The 15,993-nt window shown below is 39.5% G+C and overlaps 1 protein-coding gene across 4 annotated transcripts; it reads right to left on the bottom strand.

Annotated features, from left to right (window-relative positions):
• Nucleotides 1–2,683: 2,683 nt before the first annotated feature.
• Nucleotides 2,684–11,584, bottom strand: LOC127293936 (uncharacterized). 4 transcript variants are annotated; one of them, XM_071828265.1, is made up of 12 exons: nt 11,376–11,578; nt 11,204–11,257; nt 10,636–10,821; nt 10,407–10,550; nt 10,134–10,273; nt 8,856–8,942; nt 8,590–8,718; nt 7,351–7,503; nt 5,567–5,668; nt 3,731–3,898; nt 3,514–3,593; nt 2,684–3,169 (listed from the first exon to the last, which is right to left on the bottom strand). In XM_071828265.1, the coding sequence occupies exons 1-12, from the start codon at nt 11,422–11,424 to the stop codon at nt 3,139–3,141; spliced, it is 1,323 nt and encodes a 440-aa protein (XP_071684366.1). In that variant the 5' UTR covers nt 11,425–11,578; the 3' UTR covers nt 2,684–3,138. The 4 variants fall into 4 exon arrangements, 2 of the variants coding, with proteins under 2 accessions (XP_071684366.1, XP_071684369.1); XR_011755644.1 differs by lacking the exons at nt 2,684–3,169; nt 3,514–3,593 and adding exons at nt 4,830–4,977; nt 5,128–5,178 and having other exon boundaries at nt 3,765–3,898; nt 11,376–11,584; XM_071828268.1 differs by lacking the exon at nt 5,567–5,668 and having other exon boundaries at nt 11,376–11,582.
• Nucleotides 11,585–15,993: the final 4,409 nt, after the last annotated feature.

Genomic DNA, 15,993 nt, shown 5'->3' with positions numbered 1-15,993 from the left:
TTCATCCAATGATATGACTTTATTGTCAATGACGTGTGTGTTCATGATGAGGAAAACCTCGACCAACAATTGACCTCAATGAACTAGTCATGCACGTGTATGCTTTTTTTGATAAGGGGATAACCCCGGCATCTACATCAATCGATGCATACGGCCCTTTATCAATCAATTCACTTGTGTGCTTACTAGGGACAATTGGTTGTTTACAATACCACACGTGTATTAGTGTTTTCCTCATAATGCAGTTATAGCATGACATGAAACTAATTATGAATATTTGACATATAATAAATATCTATTATTATTTGTCTCTACAACACTATCTTCAACATGAGTTGCTTCAAAACGTGTCTTGACTCAATAACATTGCTGGTCTTAGAGGGATTTATCATAGATCTTATTATTAGCATGAACATATACAACATAACCTTGAGCTATTCATCATTCACATGGAAACTTTAATTAGGCATTGTATTGATATTTAAATGGTATATAATATTTCATGTAGTTTATCGCCTCGTTGAGCTGACATTGCTTTTACAAAGTGACCATGTCAACAACTGAAAAGGGGTTTCTCGGCAACAAATAACATTAAGATCTATGAGGTGCTACAATGAGTGGGGGATCGATATAATTACAAAAGATTTTCAAGTGTTTACCTTTGCCATTTCCTAGGACTTCATTAAAACTTTATTATTGGTACTTCCTCTGTCCATAAAAAATATATCATAGATTTGTTTAGATACGTGTGTATCTAGACATGTTTTAGTGTATAGATACATACGAATCTAGACAAAATCCATGACATCCACTACAAAAAAGAATTGTCTTGGGCGACGAAGTTGGCCGACGACCGTGGTTGATGGTGACCCATATACGAAATCAGCACCCCGCGTTGTTGTAGAATTATGGGGGCATGATGGAAGCGTCTCTAACCGAGTATTTTTCGGTCCCACTCTCTGTTTCGAGGGTGCGACCTGGTTGAGTTCCCCGATGAAGTTGTTTATCATTTTGGGTGATGGGTCCCTGGTGTCAGCTTTTTTATACAAGAAACGTTTGCTATATATCTTGGAATAATTTTTACTCGTGATTTCTTGCTAGCTGAATTTTTTTCGATCTTTGCCTTTTATTAACATTGAGGATGCTACTGGCTAATGGGTCCTTGATGGCAGCCTCTCTGTACAAGAAACATTTGCTATCTTGGAATATTTTTTACTCGTGATTTCTGGCTAGGTGACTTTTATTTTCGATCCCTGATGTTTTGTTGATGTTGTGGGACGCTACTGGCTGATGGACCCCCGATGTCAGCCTGCATGTACAAGAAACATGTGTTGTCTTTGATTATTTTTTTATCTATGATATTTGCGGACTAGTTGCCTTTTCTCAATCCCTCTCGTTAAACTTTAGTTTGCCAAGCTTGAGGGACGGAACTGGCTAATGGGTCCCGATGTCAATCTCCATGTACAAGAAATGTGTGTCATCCGAATTATTTTTAGCCGTGATATTGCGGGATACTTGTCGTTTTTTATCCATTCCGTTAAACTTTACCTTGTCAAGTTGAAGAACACTACTAGGTGATGGGTCCCCGATGTTAGCCTTCCTATACAAGAAACTCGTGCCATCTAGATTATTTTAACTCGTAATATTGCGGGATAGTTGTTTTTTTAATCTCTTCCGTTAAACTTTACCTTGTTAAGTTTGAGGGGTTATGATTGCTGATGAGTCCTCCCTGTATAAGAAACTTGTGCTATCTTGATTATTTTTAACCCGTGATATTACAGGCTACTTACCTTTTTTATATCTTCTGATAAACTTTTTCTTGTTAAATGGTCCTCGATATCAGGCTCCTTGTAGAATAAACTTGTGCCATCTGGATTATTTTTTACCCATGATATTGTGGGTTATTTGCTTTTTTTTTGAACCCAACGGTTTAATTTGCCTTCTTAACGATGAGTTGAGTGATGCAGCTGACTGATGAGTCCCTGATATCAGTCTTCATGTACCAGAAACGAGTGATATTTTTTACCTATGATTTATGGATACTTGACATTCATTTTCGATCTCGGTCGTTAAATTTTACCTTGTTAAGGTTAACGGATGTTGCAAGATGATGACTCCTCTCGATACCAGCCTCTAAGAGCCGTGATGCTTTATAAGTTCTATAACGAGTAGGAATCAAACAAGAGACCTCAACACTAGATAATTGTGTGCCTATAGTGGCTTGCCACTACGCCAACAACAAGATATGAAAGATATGTGGTCTACCCGCTATACTAGCCATAAGTACATATTTGCCTTCTTAAAATATCTTCTACATACTTGTAAATATTTATCTGCTTTAAAATACAAAGGTGACGCCTCTCATGGATTTTCATAAGAGGGAAAAAATGTTGTACATGATATGTTAAGAAACTTGGATAGGCAGTGTTTGGGTCAATCTTTGGTGTGATGGGCCGAAAAGGATAAATCAGGAAGGTTTTAATTGATCTCAAGCATGGTGGGCCAAGTCGGGGCGAATGGTTTCTCCTTATTAAAAATTCAATGTGCTTGGGGTGGCGGCTGAAAAGCTCATTCGAAACATACTTGCAGAAATTTCCTGGTTGCGAGAGTGATTAAAGCTTGCGCGGATCAACAATTCGGAAAGGGGAAACATACAGTGTTATTGATCAGAAAGAAACCAAGAGAACACAAAAACCACAAATTTTTACCAAGCATGATAGGGATGTTGTCCTATCTACAAATCTGCATGTTTGGTGACCACGGCCACGTCCCGTAGGTTCCCTCAATAATAACATCTCCTGCCAGCAGATATAGTACCATACAAAAGCGGAAAAGCCCGGTGGAGGCGTCTCTTGTTCTCGGAAAAAGGATCTGCGATCTGTCCAGGAATCGGTCAGGCAAAGCAATTCCATCCAAGCCAACGTAGCTCTACACAGAACATCTGGATAGTATAGTAGTTCCTGCTAGCTAGCTCTGGGGCATGCAGCACTTACAAAATTAGCATGTTTTTTCCCGAGTTCTTAACTCTTCACAGAACATGAGGATTAGGAGTTCTTGCTAGCTCTACTTCAGTGACAACTTGCACATGTTGCAGACTGCACACCAATGCACGCCACCACGCCTCTCTGCTCAGCTTCATCAGGAGGCCTTCATTAGTTCCATCGCCTTGCTGCAACAATTGAACCAAGCCAGAATGTAAGATGTAACAATCAACAAAACAAATCGGAGCATCAGCCAGCCATGGAAGACCTGCACAGAATTCCTGCATGGCACTTCACAAATCACAACCACATAATTCATGACCCTGGGGCTGACATCGTGGGTCAAAGTACAACACAAGAAGGAAAAAAAAATGGCTCTTAATGTGTAGGTAATTGCCCTTAATGGCATATGTCACAGAAGTACTGTATGCAACTGCTTTTCCTCAGTAAGGAAGTACCTTGCTAACCTAAGATCATACATTGGTTATGTTAATACACTCAAAAAGAGATAAGCAAAAAGACAGCATGTCACCTTAGTTCTCTCTCAACCTCAGCATTCCCAGGGTCTAGTTTTTGTGCATCACGGAGAGCATCACAAGCTTGTTTATACTCCTAGATGAATAACAACAAATCAAAGAATGTCACCAGGATACAAGATCAACAGTAAATAAGTAAACATGATGGCAAGAATGTGACCAGGCAACAGCATCGCCGATAAATAAGTATACACGATGGCAATGTAGACTCACCTTCAGTAGCATGTGAGCTGCACCCTGACGGTAGCAAGCTTTTGCCCATTTAGGTCGCAGCATTCTGCACCTGAGAGCATCTGACAGAGCACCTTCACCGTCACCCATGGCCAGCTTACAAATACTCCTGTTCGCAAACAGTGTTGCATTCTCTCCATGATCTATCACCTATCACCAAACATGACATGTCATACCAACATTATTCACCGCCAAAAATCATGGCATGCTAAAACAATATTTTATGATTGTCACTTGTGCCAACTGGTAAAAATAGTGTGGACACATTATTTAGAATGGAAATGTGGAACTGTCATGTGTTAGAACAGGTACTGGTCCTAAGATCATTGAATGTGACAAGGCATGTGTTACATCTCAAGGAGAAAGAATTGGACGGCCATGGTGCAGGGAGTGAGAAGGAGTGACGGTTACAGACATGGATTAGATCTTTACTACTCCGCCCTAAATACTTGTCGCAGTTTAGATAAAATATAGACTAAAATCTGTCTAGATTCACTGAACCTGCAACAAGTATTTAGAGCTGGAGGGAGTAGTTTATATTTGTTGGAGTATCTGTTGGGCTATCTTCTTGTTCTCTGTTGTGGCCCATCTGGCCCAGCCCAGTCGTGACCTATATAAGTTGCTTTTATCTCTGTAACCCTAAGCTGAGAGAGTTCCTCCCTGCAGCCTCCTTCTACCTCAGGTTAGGCCCTCACCTCTGTCCACAATTTTGATTTATTGGATTATCCATATGTTGTACACGATGCATTTATAGGGAAGACTTGACTTGATGCCTAAGAATATAATCCCGACTTGCCTATTAAACCGTATCTTCATCTCCATAACTAAACCAATATCTCTAGTGGGCTAAGGTCTGAGAGCCACCCCTCTGACAGGAGCATATTCTCTTGCTAGACTGATTGGCTTGTCAAACTTGGCTAGTCGGACAGTTAGATAACTATTCATTTGTGTCATATTCAGCACATTTTGTAAAATCGGTCCCAATGCATGATAAATCATGTGAAATCATTTCAAGTCCCAAGTGATACGGCAAACTAACGAGTAATATATGTTTCAAGAAGTATGACTGTATAAGCACTACCTAGTAGTATCTTCTTGTAACATGTTTCTTCTTCAAGAGCTCTCATCGAATGTTTAACCAAATAACAATTCACCAATCTTACAATCATTGTTTCTATTGACTCCATGCTGCCTGCTGAACAAGCTCCATGATGGAATATGCTTCCATTCTACCCCACGTAGAAATATGACGGAAGTTTTGCTCATTAGTAAATATTGTCTTGACATCATAATCATTTCAGATGGTCTTTGGTCACATCTAATTATAGTTGTTCAGAACATTTCCAATTTAGTTTGTCTTTTCTCAGATTAAATCATACCTGCATCACAATACTTCATCTGAAACTGATGGAGTTCATATAATTTGTCACCTGCGATTATTTATTGAGAATAATATTTTTATTTTATTTCTTTGGCAAACCAAAGCTCAAATCTTACACAAAAAGTTAGAAATCCTAAGTGATAATTGTAGAATTGAATGCACCGGACCAGTTCACACAAAAGCTTAAGCTGATGGGGAAAGTTGAGCTATTCATTTATGCTTCAACACCCCCCTTGCGTGTGCTTCCCTCAGACCTAAACGCGGACCAAAAGTGGGCTGCAATTCTTTTATTTAAATTGTGCCAGCCGGGTCTTGAACTCAACATGGCTTGGCTCTAATACCATGTAGAATTGCATGCACGGTCACCCAAAATATTAAGATGGTGGGAAAGGTAGGCTATGCATTTAACTATCATAGATAAGTTGCAAGATATTTACCAAATCATAAAGTTTCAGCGCTGTCTTGTAATTCTTCTGCTTGAATGCCGTATCTGCCCCTGTCTTGGCAATATTTTTTCTTCTCTCAAAGTCTCGTTGATCCTAAAATTTTAAAACTAATTAATTGAATATTCAAATTTTGGAACAAATAATCGTTCTCAACAATAATTTAATTACAGAAAAAACTAAGCAGCTTCGTTCAACATTTGTCATAGTTTGGTATGTAGATGGCTAGCTCTTCCAGATGCTGTAGCTGCAATGCAAAGTGCAGACCCGGACCTGAAGTTAAAAGTACTACCAGTCCCATTTCAGTTTCTGAAAATGGCACACTGGCCCATGTTGCATTGTTGACATATTTTGGACCTAGCCCAAAAGGTCGAAGTTAAAGTTGAGGAACAGAGAGTATCTCTTCTCTGTTTCAAAGAAGTATGCTAGTAAATCACAGGAAATCCTTTTCTGTACCATTGAATACTTTTGCAGCAAGGATAAGTTTACAATCTGGTAATCACCAGGTGGACGTAAAGTGAGGACTGCAGAGCAAAGTATGATGCTGGTGAACTCCACATCCATAGTATTAACTTTAACCTGTAACCAAGCATTATACCAGAGAGCATCTAATGCTTCTGTAGCATTACCAGATTTGCTTCAATGCTCTACTTAACGATTAAGTTTAGGGTGTGACTAGTTCTCAGTCGACTGAGAACTAACTTCACTTCTCAGTCAGATGATGTCATCAAATTCAGTTGCAACTCGTGACTAGCACGAACCACAAAGCAAATCTAACGATCTGGAGCATTTTTCTTAGTTGCGTCGCTACTTGCAACTGAAAAAAAAAATCTCAGTTGCAACCTAACTTGCAACTAATATGCACAAATCATGATGCAATCGAACGGTGTAGGATTTGACTAAGCACGAACTTAGTTCTCAGCTAGTTCTAGCTAGCTGAGAACTAGCAAAACCTTTATGTTTACAACAGTTAATCAAATTGAGAATTAATCCAAAAAAAACTTATAATGGGTACAAATCTGGCCCTAAGAAGCTCACACCGAAATCATATCCGGCCAAAATCCCACTGGCAAGACACTAAAGTACGAGCATTTTATATCTTCTAATCTATACATTAGTTGTTCTTGTAAACACATATGCCATCCCGTCTTGTAAACACGGGTGTCATGTGGTACAAGCAATATGCATAGATCATTTTGAAATAGTGGAGCAGTCGCTTCCTTACAAACTGTAAACAAAGCCAGGATTAGCCTTTTCTCCAAGACCAAGGGTAGCCTTAACAGGTATAGTGTTCGTACTTCAACCTTGGAAACAGAAGACATGTTTTCAATTAATAGTTCAGACCACACATGAGTTCATAATGTCTAACAATGGGCAGCCCAAGTCTTGTTAGGCCAGAACAGTTGGTATCTCTGTGTGACCACATCCTACCAAATTATAATTGGTAGAGAACATAGTTTGTTCTCAGTCATTGCTTAAAGCTTTGAACTGTTTTCTTTATAAGAATTTTACAAGATTGGGGCACCTATAAATGTGATAACACTGTAAATTAAGTTTTTTTTTCTTCGAACCGGAGACCTGTAGTGTGTTAGACTGACATGATAACCAGCTACACCACGAAAACGCTGGTCTGTAAATTAAATTAAGTTCTGAATCTCACTATCAATGTAATATTTATCATCCATAAGTAACCCCAGGTCATAACACTTAAACAAAGTGATGGCTTACTGCAAGCAATATTTGGTATTGGAAAAGAATAACGGTGATAAATAACTTACCAGTGGCTTCTTAGCTTCAATTTTTGCATGCGAGATTACTCCTTCAATACTCCAGTTTCGAACATTTGGTATAGGGTAAGTCAAAGGAAACAACATTTCAACTTCCTCCTTGCAATCACGTACAGCAGCATGCTCTATTGGTAGTATACCCAACTGAGCAACAGAAGGAAGAACTGTCATTTCTGTACAAATTAACTATGTAGTTCAAGAACTCCTTCAGAATATCAAGGGAAAGAATCAGGATTTAGATTTTATTTTCTATCAAATGTTTCAACCAGGATTTAACACAGCAAACGTTTCAAGAGTTGCTAACCAATTCAAGCTGCTCACATACTCAGAAAGAACACAAAAAGGTGTTCAATGAGGTACTTCAAGTGTTCAGCAAGAGCTAAACAAAGTAACAAACATAATGTTTTAGTGGAATCCTAACTGAGTGTGCCATTGAAGTATATACGCATAACAAACAGAAGTAGCTGTATATCTAATCGTTTTAATTACCCATGATTCAATAGGTCATAGCACAAATGTAAACAGGTTCATTATGTAGTAGGATTGTTTGTATTTCCATTTTGTATGTTTGTTTCCTACTCTACCATACCTGTACTTGTATATATATGGGCCTAATGCGATGGTTGAGAACAGATAAAGTTGCTTCCTTTATAACACATTAGAGTAAATACATGAATACCGATAAAAGTAATGAAGAAATACACAAAGTAAGCTACAAAAATTAATTTTTTCTAAGGAATGTTGTCCAAGTACATTTTAACAAATTTAACTACCTGGAATGATGTGTAAGCACCGATATGACCTCGTTCAAAAATGAATATCTAATCAACTGTCAAGTTAAGCACCGATATGACCTCGTTCAAAAATGAAAAATATTGATATATGTTAGCAGCTTCTGGGCTTAGCACAAGGACATCAACTGAATTCGGACTATCTTTTTTAGAAGGACGATATATATACATACAAAAACAAGACAAGCATCGTTGCTTTCAAGAACATGATATTTATACATCAATGAAAATAGCAATATACATCCATCGGAAAAACTTCCTAGGCACAAGCGTAATTTTCTCATTACCATACTGAGCCTCAAAGCATCATAAACTCATCGCTAAAACAGCACCTCAACATAACCGAAGTAGATGAATAACAATAATCAGAAGCTATATTCAAATAGTGGAATACTGGATACCAGAATCACCAAAAGATGTAGAAAGTAAACAAACATACATCATCGGGAATATTAGGATCTGCCCCAGCCTTCAACAGAAGCTGAATGAAGTTGGTATAACCTCCAAACCCCGTAGCAAACACTAATGGAGTCATAATGGAACCCTTGCCATTAACATCAGCACCGGCCTGTGGTAATTACTGTTCTTAGTATATTCATGGTGCAATCCCCATGCACGATGTGTATCAACATATAAGGTTGGCAGACATGGTGGAGTAGGCACAATCACAACATAGAAATAAATAATAGTCAAGAAAACACTGACCTTAATTAGCAGTTTCATGCACTTCAATGAACGGTATATAAGAGCAGCCATCAGGGGATATTGCATACCATGAACAATGACGTTAGGCTGAAACAGAGTTCGGACACTTTCCCCTTAGAAAAATAGTAATGATTGTTCTATCTTAAGAAGATAAGAATAAATGCATATAATGCTCTAACTGGCCGCTGTACTTCATTCTAAGTTAGCAAGTTCACATTGCGACCAGTTCTATGGATGTGGGCATCATTTGGATGCAGAGGCCGGGAGATAAATATCTTCCTTTTTGAAAAAAATATCAACACCAATTCTAATTATTAAAAGCTACAATATCTACATATTTAATTCTATATGCCATTCTGATAAAAAATCAAAATGAAAAACTTAAACCATAATTATCTTCAGAAATAGATGAAGCCCATATTAAGTCAAGCTTCAAAAAGATTGGAGATTCTAGAGCACACTAGCCTTAGCAGGTTGTGTTGACTATGAAACCAAAGGGTCAACAAGGACTTGATGAAGACGCAAATACGATATGATGCAAATGCATTTCAAGAGTTTAATGAGCTCATAAAATTAATATAATAGCTTTTACTATTGCTATGAACCGTGCACCTCCAAACAATTATGGACACACAATTAAAGGAAATACCATAAGTAACAGCACAAGTAAAGAGGCAGAGTAATGTGTACAACATAACATATGTCTACCTAGTGGGTTGCACAAATTATTAGCATGGATTCCTACGACTGGATTGTATTTATCACTTATTACGGAATGTCCTCCATTTTCTTGGTTCATCCAGCCTACACCCAAGCATGAGAAACTAACACTAAGCCATTAGATGATAAAAAACTTATCCCTTACTCTTTCCCCCCCAAAACATCCAGTGGTCCTTACTTAAAAAATAAATGTGGATGGTAATATCGTGATTAGTTGATAAATGCAGGTGACATACTACTCTCAAGCATTCAATTTTACACCAATGTTTGTCATATAGTCTATTAGTGTGTTTGCCTGTTTGGTGGTTTGAAGTACCAAACAGTGAACATGCCATTCAACTAATTCAGATGTAACCTGCCTTGATATTTGTACTTAATGTCACACACACAAAAGATGGATTAAGCACTGCAGTATCCAAAGATGTGTCAATCCAAGCAACCAGAACAGCTCTAGATTTAACATGTATGTGTGGCATTACCTAAGTAGTTGGCAAAGCAGAACATAATATCAAATTCAATTGAAAAAATAGAGGAAATATAACACTCAAGGCTACATACATTTGCGTGGTGGTCCAACAGAATCTTGAGCGTTTTATCCTTCTCATTGGTAGCAGCAACGTATAGCGGTGTTCCTTGGCCATAGTCTATGTCTACTGGCACTCCTTTTGAAAGCAGGAATTCTGTTACCTTACAGGATCCTGTGGTAAAAGAGATGATTCCTTAAGTCAAACACAGAACATACTGATTGTGCCGCTGTGGTAAAAGTAAATAAAGCAAACTTATCAAAATAAAGCAATACAATACAGAGCAGGTGTGTGTCAGGGGAACAACCTGCACCCGCAGCATGGTGGAGAACTGTGCAGCCTTTTACATCTGCTTTCAGTAGATCACCGCCTTGATCAAGGAAATATCTCACAGTAGGAACATCGCCAGAATGAGCAGAGATCATAAAAGGTGTTGCACCTGCAATACAATCTGAACAATGCACCCATCTTAGACATCCGAACATGGACATGACATGTGCCAAAAATAGATGCTCTGATCAATGTTAGAAAAAAACCTCCAACTCCAGCTCCAGCTACAGCTCCAGGAGCATTCGCATCTCCTCCGAGATCCTCCACCAAGTATTTGCAGATCTCCAAATGGCCTTGGATTGCCGCGACATGCAGCACACTGAGGCCATCCGTAATGAAAGAAAGAATCATCCCTGGATCACCATTCTCTTTGAGGAGACTCTTTACAACACCTATCACCCAAAGCAAACATCGTCAAGGAAGCGAATGAGCTGGAATAACAAGCTATAAATATAAGGCCCCAAGATCGAAAAGGAGCAAGCAGGCGCAAAAAAAAGCACACATTTTTGAAACTACTTTGACTATATTATGCGTGCGGAGGTAACGGGGAATCAGATTGAACCCTCGGAATCGTCATATTTAATCTCAAACAGTGATCTGCAAGTACTAGATGTCGAGGATACATAGCATCGCAGTAAATAAATAGGTTGAATTTCTGGAGACAGGGGGCAACAGATGGCTGTATGCAGAAATGCAGCTTGCCTAAACCCACTCTGGGACCGACTAAACGACAGAATCGCGAAGAGGGGAAATTCGGAGCAGAACTTGAACTACCTTTGAGGCGGCCGAGGTTGCCGTCGAAGGCCGCCCTCATGAGCGCACCCTGACCTGCAAACACATACACACCCACGCCACGCCACGCACGATTGGAATTAGAAACCCAGGCAGAGAGAAAGATGGGACCAAGCACAGGAGAAATCAAAAGGGGAGCAAAGGCTTGACGCACCGGTGCCGTCGTCGGAGGGGCGGAGGTATACGAACGGCGCCGCCGCCATGGCCGAGCGCAGGCGAATCGGGCGATTTCGCTCGCGAGTCGGAGCTTCCCCTGGAAGCCTGAGTTGCGCTGCGGCGGAGGGAGACGGACGGAACGGGGGTTTTTGCCTGGGGACAGCCGGGCTGGGCTGCTCGGAAGGAATCCACACTGTTGGAGCTAATCGGTCATGGTATTTCTCGTTTGCACACACTCCATGACATTGCTGGCCCACAAGGAAGGAAGAGGGAATCTCGGCAGAGAGCCGACGAGTGGCGGGTAGACGGTAGGGACGGTGCGGTACAGCAGGGTGACGGTGGACACGTGTACACCAAGGACGAGTCAAAGGCAGTCGCTGACTCGCTGTGCTCCATGAGGGGGTCTTTTTTTTTCCGTCTTTGAGGTGATCTGAGCCCTTGAGGGTCCCTTTGTTAGATAGAAATTGTGTAGAATTTAAATTATGTAGAAAAAATTCTACATAAGTTATTTGATTTATAAGAACATATTATATAGAAAATACTTTTATAAAAAAATTGTAGTGTAAATTCTATAGGGAAAAATTACATCATACCTTATAAAAAATTCATTTGCTATAATCAAATACACTTTATTTTACCATAAAATTCAAGTATGCATGACATCTCAATCTTATGCTTTTCATATTTCTATGTTTTTTCTATCTATGAATCAAATGAGCCCTGAACCCGTACTCAAGTTATTTTACTCCACCCGTCTCGATACATATAGCCTGCATGGGAGATTTTATTAAGATAAAATAGTAATAAAAAAAATATTATGTCCATATGTTTTAAATAATATAGCATTTACGATTGCGCAATGTCGTATCATTATGTCAAAATCATGAATAAATGACTTCGCATTTCAATCACACACATACAAGAAAAAAATTCACAACCATACAACATTTTTAATTTATGTAATAATTCACTGCATCAAATCATAGAGTGATGTGTGCATCTCAATGAAGGAGGAGCCAGAGGAGGAGCAGGAAAGAAGGAGTGGCACCACTAGGAATCTACATCTGATGATGGCTTCCCATCGGACCAGTATGTGGTCATACGATTAGAAGCATGACATATGTTAGATTCTTAGGGCGTACAATGGTAATATCTTAGCAATGCCACATATGATAAATGCTAATATGGAGGAAAGAGAAAGTTAAAAAAGAACTTTGCCTTCTCTTAGCTAAGAGATGATATCTTAGCACAATCTGGCTCACCACATATTTAGATTTCTAGTTACTATAGATAAAACTAGAAAATAACCCATTGTACATCATATTTTACTGTCATATCTAGATTACAAGGCTCAATTAAGATAAGACGGTCTTATCAACCATTGCACATGCCCTTAGCGAACCCGTTCGACTATTTCCCTAAAACGAGAATCTGATTGCATGCTCATGTATTTAGTAATGTTAAAATTCCTCCACAAAACCCCCCAATTAGTGGGATACGAATTAACTACTCCCAACCTAACTCATGGGTTTTTTCTTCTTTGAAACAAATCCTCTTTTGAAGGAAATTAACAATGTTAATTTTTTAGTTTCCAAATTTATTTCATTTTGCTTCATTTTAACTAAATTTTGCTTAATTGCAAAATACTTTCGTTTATATCTAAACATATTTGTTCTAAAGGTGCAGATTATGTTTCTACGGACTGGACTATGAATATTGCTTCCATGGTGAATGGACTTTTTTGTGGATGTATTGTACAAAACATGTGTCATGTGTTGTACGCGCTTTGAACATTAGTGAATTATTATATTTGAACCATTAAATTTCATTTTGATTTGTCACATATTTCAGACAACATAATTGTTTGCTTCCTTCAAGTCCTCAAAATACATAGCTTCATAATTTCATATCACATATTTCCTACATTTTACAAATTTGTTTCATTGGAGAAAATTTTAGTGCTTCATACATTCACTTGACATATTTCAGACAACATAAATATTTGCTGCAAGTCATCAAAATACACAACTTCATACTTCCATATCACATATTTCCTACATTTTACAAATTTGCTTCATTTGGAGAAAACCTTAGTGCTTTAGACATTCACTTGATATATTTTGGACAACATAACTATTTGCTTGCTTGAAGTCGTAAAAATACATAGTTTCATACTTTCATATCACATATTTCCTATTTGTTGCAAATTTGCTTCATTCTACATACTATTGATTCATTTCATGTGTATGGAGACATCAATCCAGAAGTCCGTAGCTCTTGAAAGACATGATGCAATCGTAGGTTCCTTTGCTTCTGTGCTTGGTCCTCAACTCCTCCTCGTTGACCATAGACATTGCCGCTGAGATGAAATTCATTGGTGATTTGGGAGGAAGAGTTTAGTCACGATCATGTTTATAGAATCCAGCTAATATTCAATAGAAACCTCCACAAAACAGTGATCCCGCACCCAAAGAAATCTTGTACATAAATCATATGGCAACGGTTCCAACCAATGGTTCTTTATGCCATTACAAAAATGAATACATGGATTTAATCTTCAAAAGTGTAGAAAATATGGACAGATCCAGACCTTGCATTTACCTATAGCCTAGTCGTGTATTCCTTGAATGGGTCAAGATGGTTGGAGGGACACCGTGGAAGCAGACTTTGCATACTATGTTCGGGAGGGTTCTGTCGCAGCCGCCATTGCAGACCCTAGCTCGGGAGGATTCTGAAGCTCTTCCCGGCACCCTGCCGGAGGGGGAAATCATCACCGGAGGCATCTACATCGCCATGCCCGCCTCCGAAGTGATGCATGAGTAGTTCATTCCTGGACTATGGGTCCATAGCAGTAGCTACATGGTTGTATCCTCCAATTTGTGCCTCATGTTTAGATCTTGTGAGCTGCCCTACATGATCAAGATCATCCTCATGTAATGCTACATGTTGTGTTTGCTGGGATCTGATGAATATTGCATACTATGTTGAGATCGATTATATATTCTTATCATATGTTAATTGTGATCTTGCATGCTCTCTGTTGCTAGTAGATATTTGTCAGAACCTTGTCTTTTTTGTATAGCTCAAAATACAACATAATTTTCTCCAAAATTCCTAGTGTACCTTCGGAATGTATGTACGTGGGCATTTAATTTCATTTTTTTGAAATCCAAAATGCATGATTTTTGAAAACCAGGAGCACTGGTGCTCATGTTAATAAAAATTGGGTAAATTTGATTGTGCATTGTGCTGCTCAGTCAATTTAGATGGTGTACTTTCCTGTTTTAGCTAATTTTGAAAATGCAGTGTCGTGTTAATGTATTAAAATTTTGATAATGCCTGCACTATACACATTTTTGTATCTCGTTGGGTTCTGGGATATATATGATCAGACATTGCATTGCTACATGACGATTCATGTAGGACAAAGCAGTGCCGAAGCTAGAGAAGGACTCCTACTACTATTGTTATGGATTTCCGCCCGTTGGATATGAGGATTCTCTCCAGTTGCCTCTGAGTTGGAATAAGCCGAAGATGCCTGGAAGGCGAGATGTGGCCATTGCGAGGGCAGAAGCTAATGATATGGACCTGGATGGCCTGTACAGCCCGTCTTCCCACGCTACCAAGGTTGGCCACCGTGCCTACATGCAGCGTCCTAAGCGCTGGTGCGTCCAGTTGGAAGTAGATGACTTGTATATGATCGTCATCCCACAGGAGTTTATGACGTACGTTAGTGGGCGCGCCTACCCCCAGTTAGTGGCAATCCATTACAGAGCGGGATGCATATGGATTCTGCATGCCCATCCCTTCAACAAGGACACGCACATCTCATCCAGAAGCCGTCGCGTGAAGTCCAGAGACAACCCCATTCAACCAGTCGTCCTCGACAATGGGTGGTATGGTCTTGCTGATTTCTATGGCTTGAAGGTGGGTGACTACGTGATGTTCAAGGTCATCCCAAACGGGTTCAAGATGACAATGTACGACCGCATCACCTCCTGTGAGAGAGAGGTATCCTGCAATGATCACCCCTAATTACCCAACAGTTCTAATTTAGCCTTTTCTCGTTGGTCGGCCTTTTTTGAACTTTTGGTGACGTTTGACGGGTGTGGGATAGTAGCTATGTGCTAGCTATGTGATGTGTGCTGAACTGCTGCTCTGCCTTTTGTAGCCATTACTGATGATGTAAGTAAAAAACGCCTTATAATATGATGCAGTGTCAGGATAAGCTCTGCATTTTCTTTGACGTTATCTCTACATATTTTCTTGTGTGCGTCTGTGGAAATGAGGTGGGTAAGATCACTAGGTGCAAGAAGAGGTGACAACATCTCACGCCTTATAATATGATGATGCATATTTTCTTGTTTGCGTCTGTGGAAATGAGGTGGGTAACATCACCAGCTGCAAGAAGAGGTGACAACATCTCTCACACTCTCCACAACCTCCACAAGCCTTCTTCTCTTCCACTCACTCCTTGGAGTTTGAACCAACACATTATGCAAATGTCGGAAACGAGCACGGGAAGCTCGTACTTGGAGGACGACCCGTACTACACCGCTCGGCGACGATGCTTGGGGCCTCCGATTCGTAGCAGGGAGGCGCCGAGCGACTACACT

Source organism: Lolium perenne, chromosome 1 (assembly GCF_019359855.2).
Source record: "Lolium perenne isolate Kyuss_39 chromosome 1, Kyuss_2.0, whole genome shotgun sequence".
NCBI lineage: Eukaryota > Viridiplantae > Streptophyta > Magnoliopsida > Poales > Poaceae > Lolium > Lolium perenne.
The sequence above is the reverse complement of the archived record's forward strand: the minus strand, read 5'-3'. Positions and strand labels throughout refer to the sequence as shown.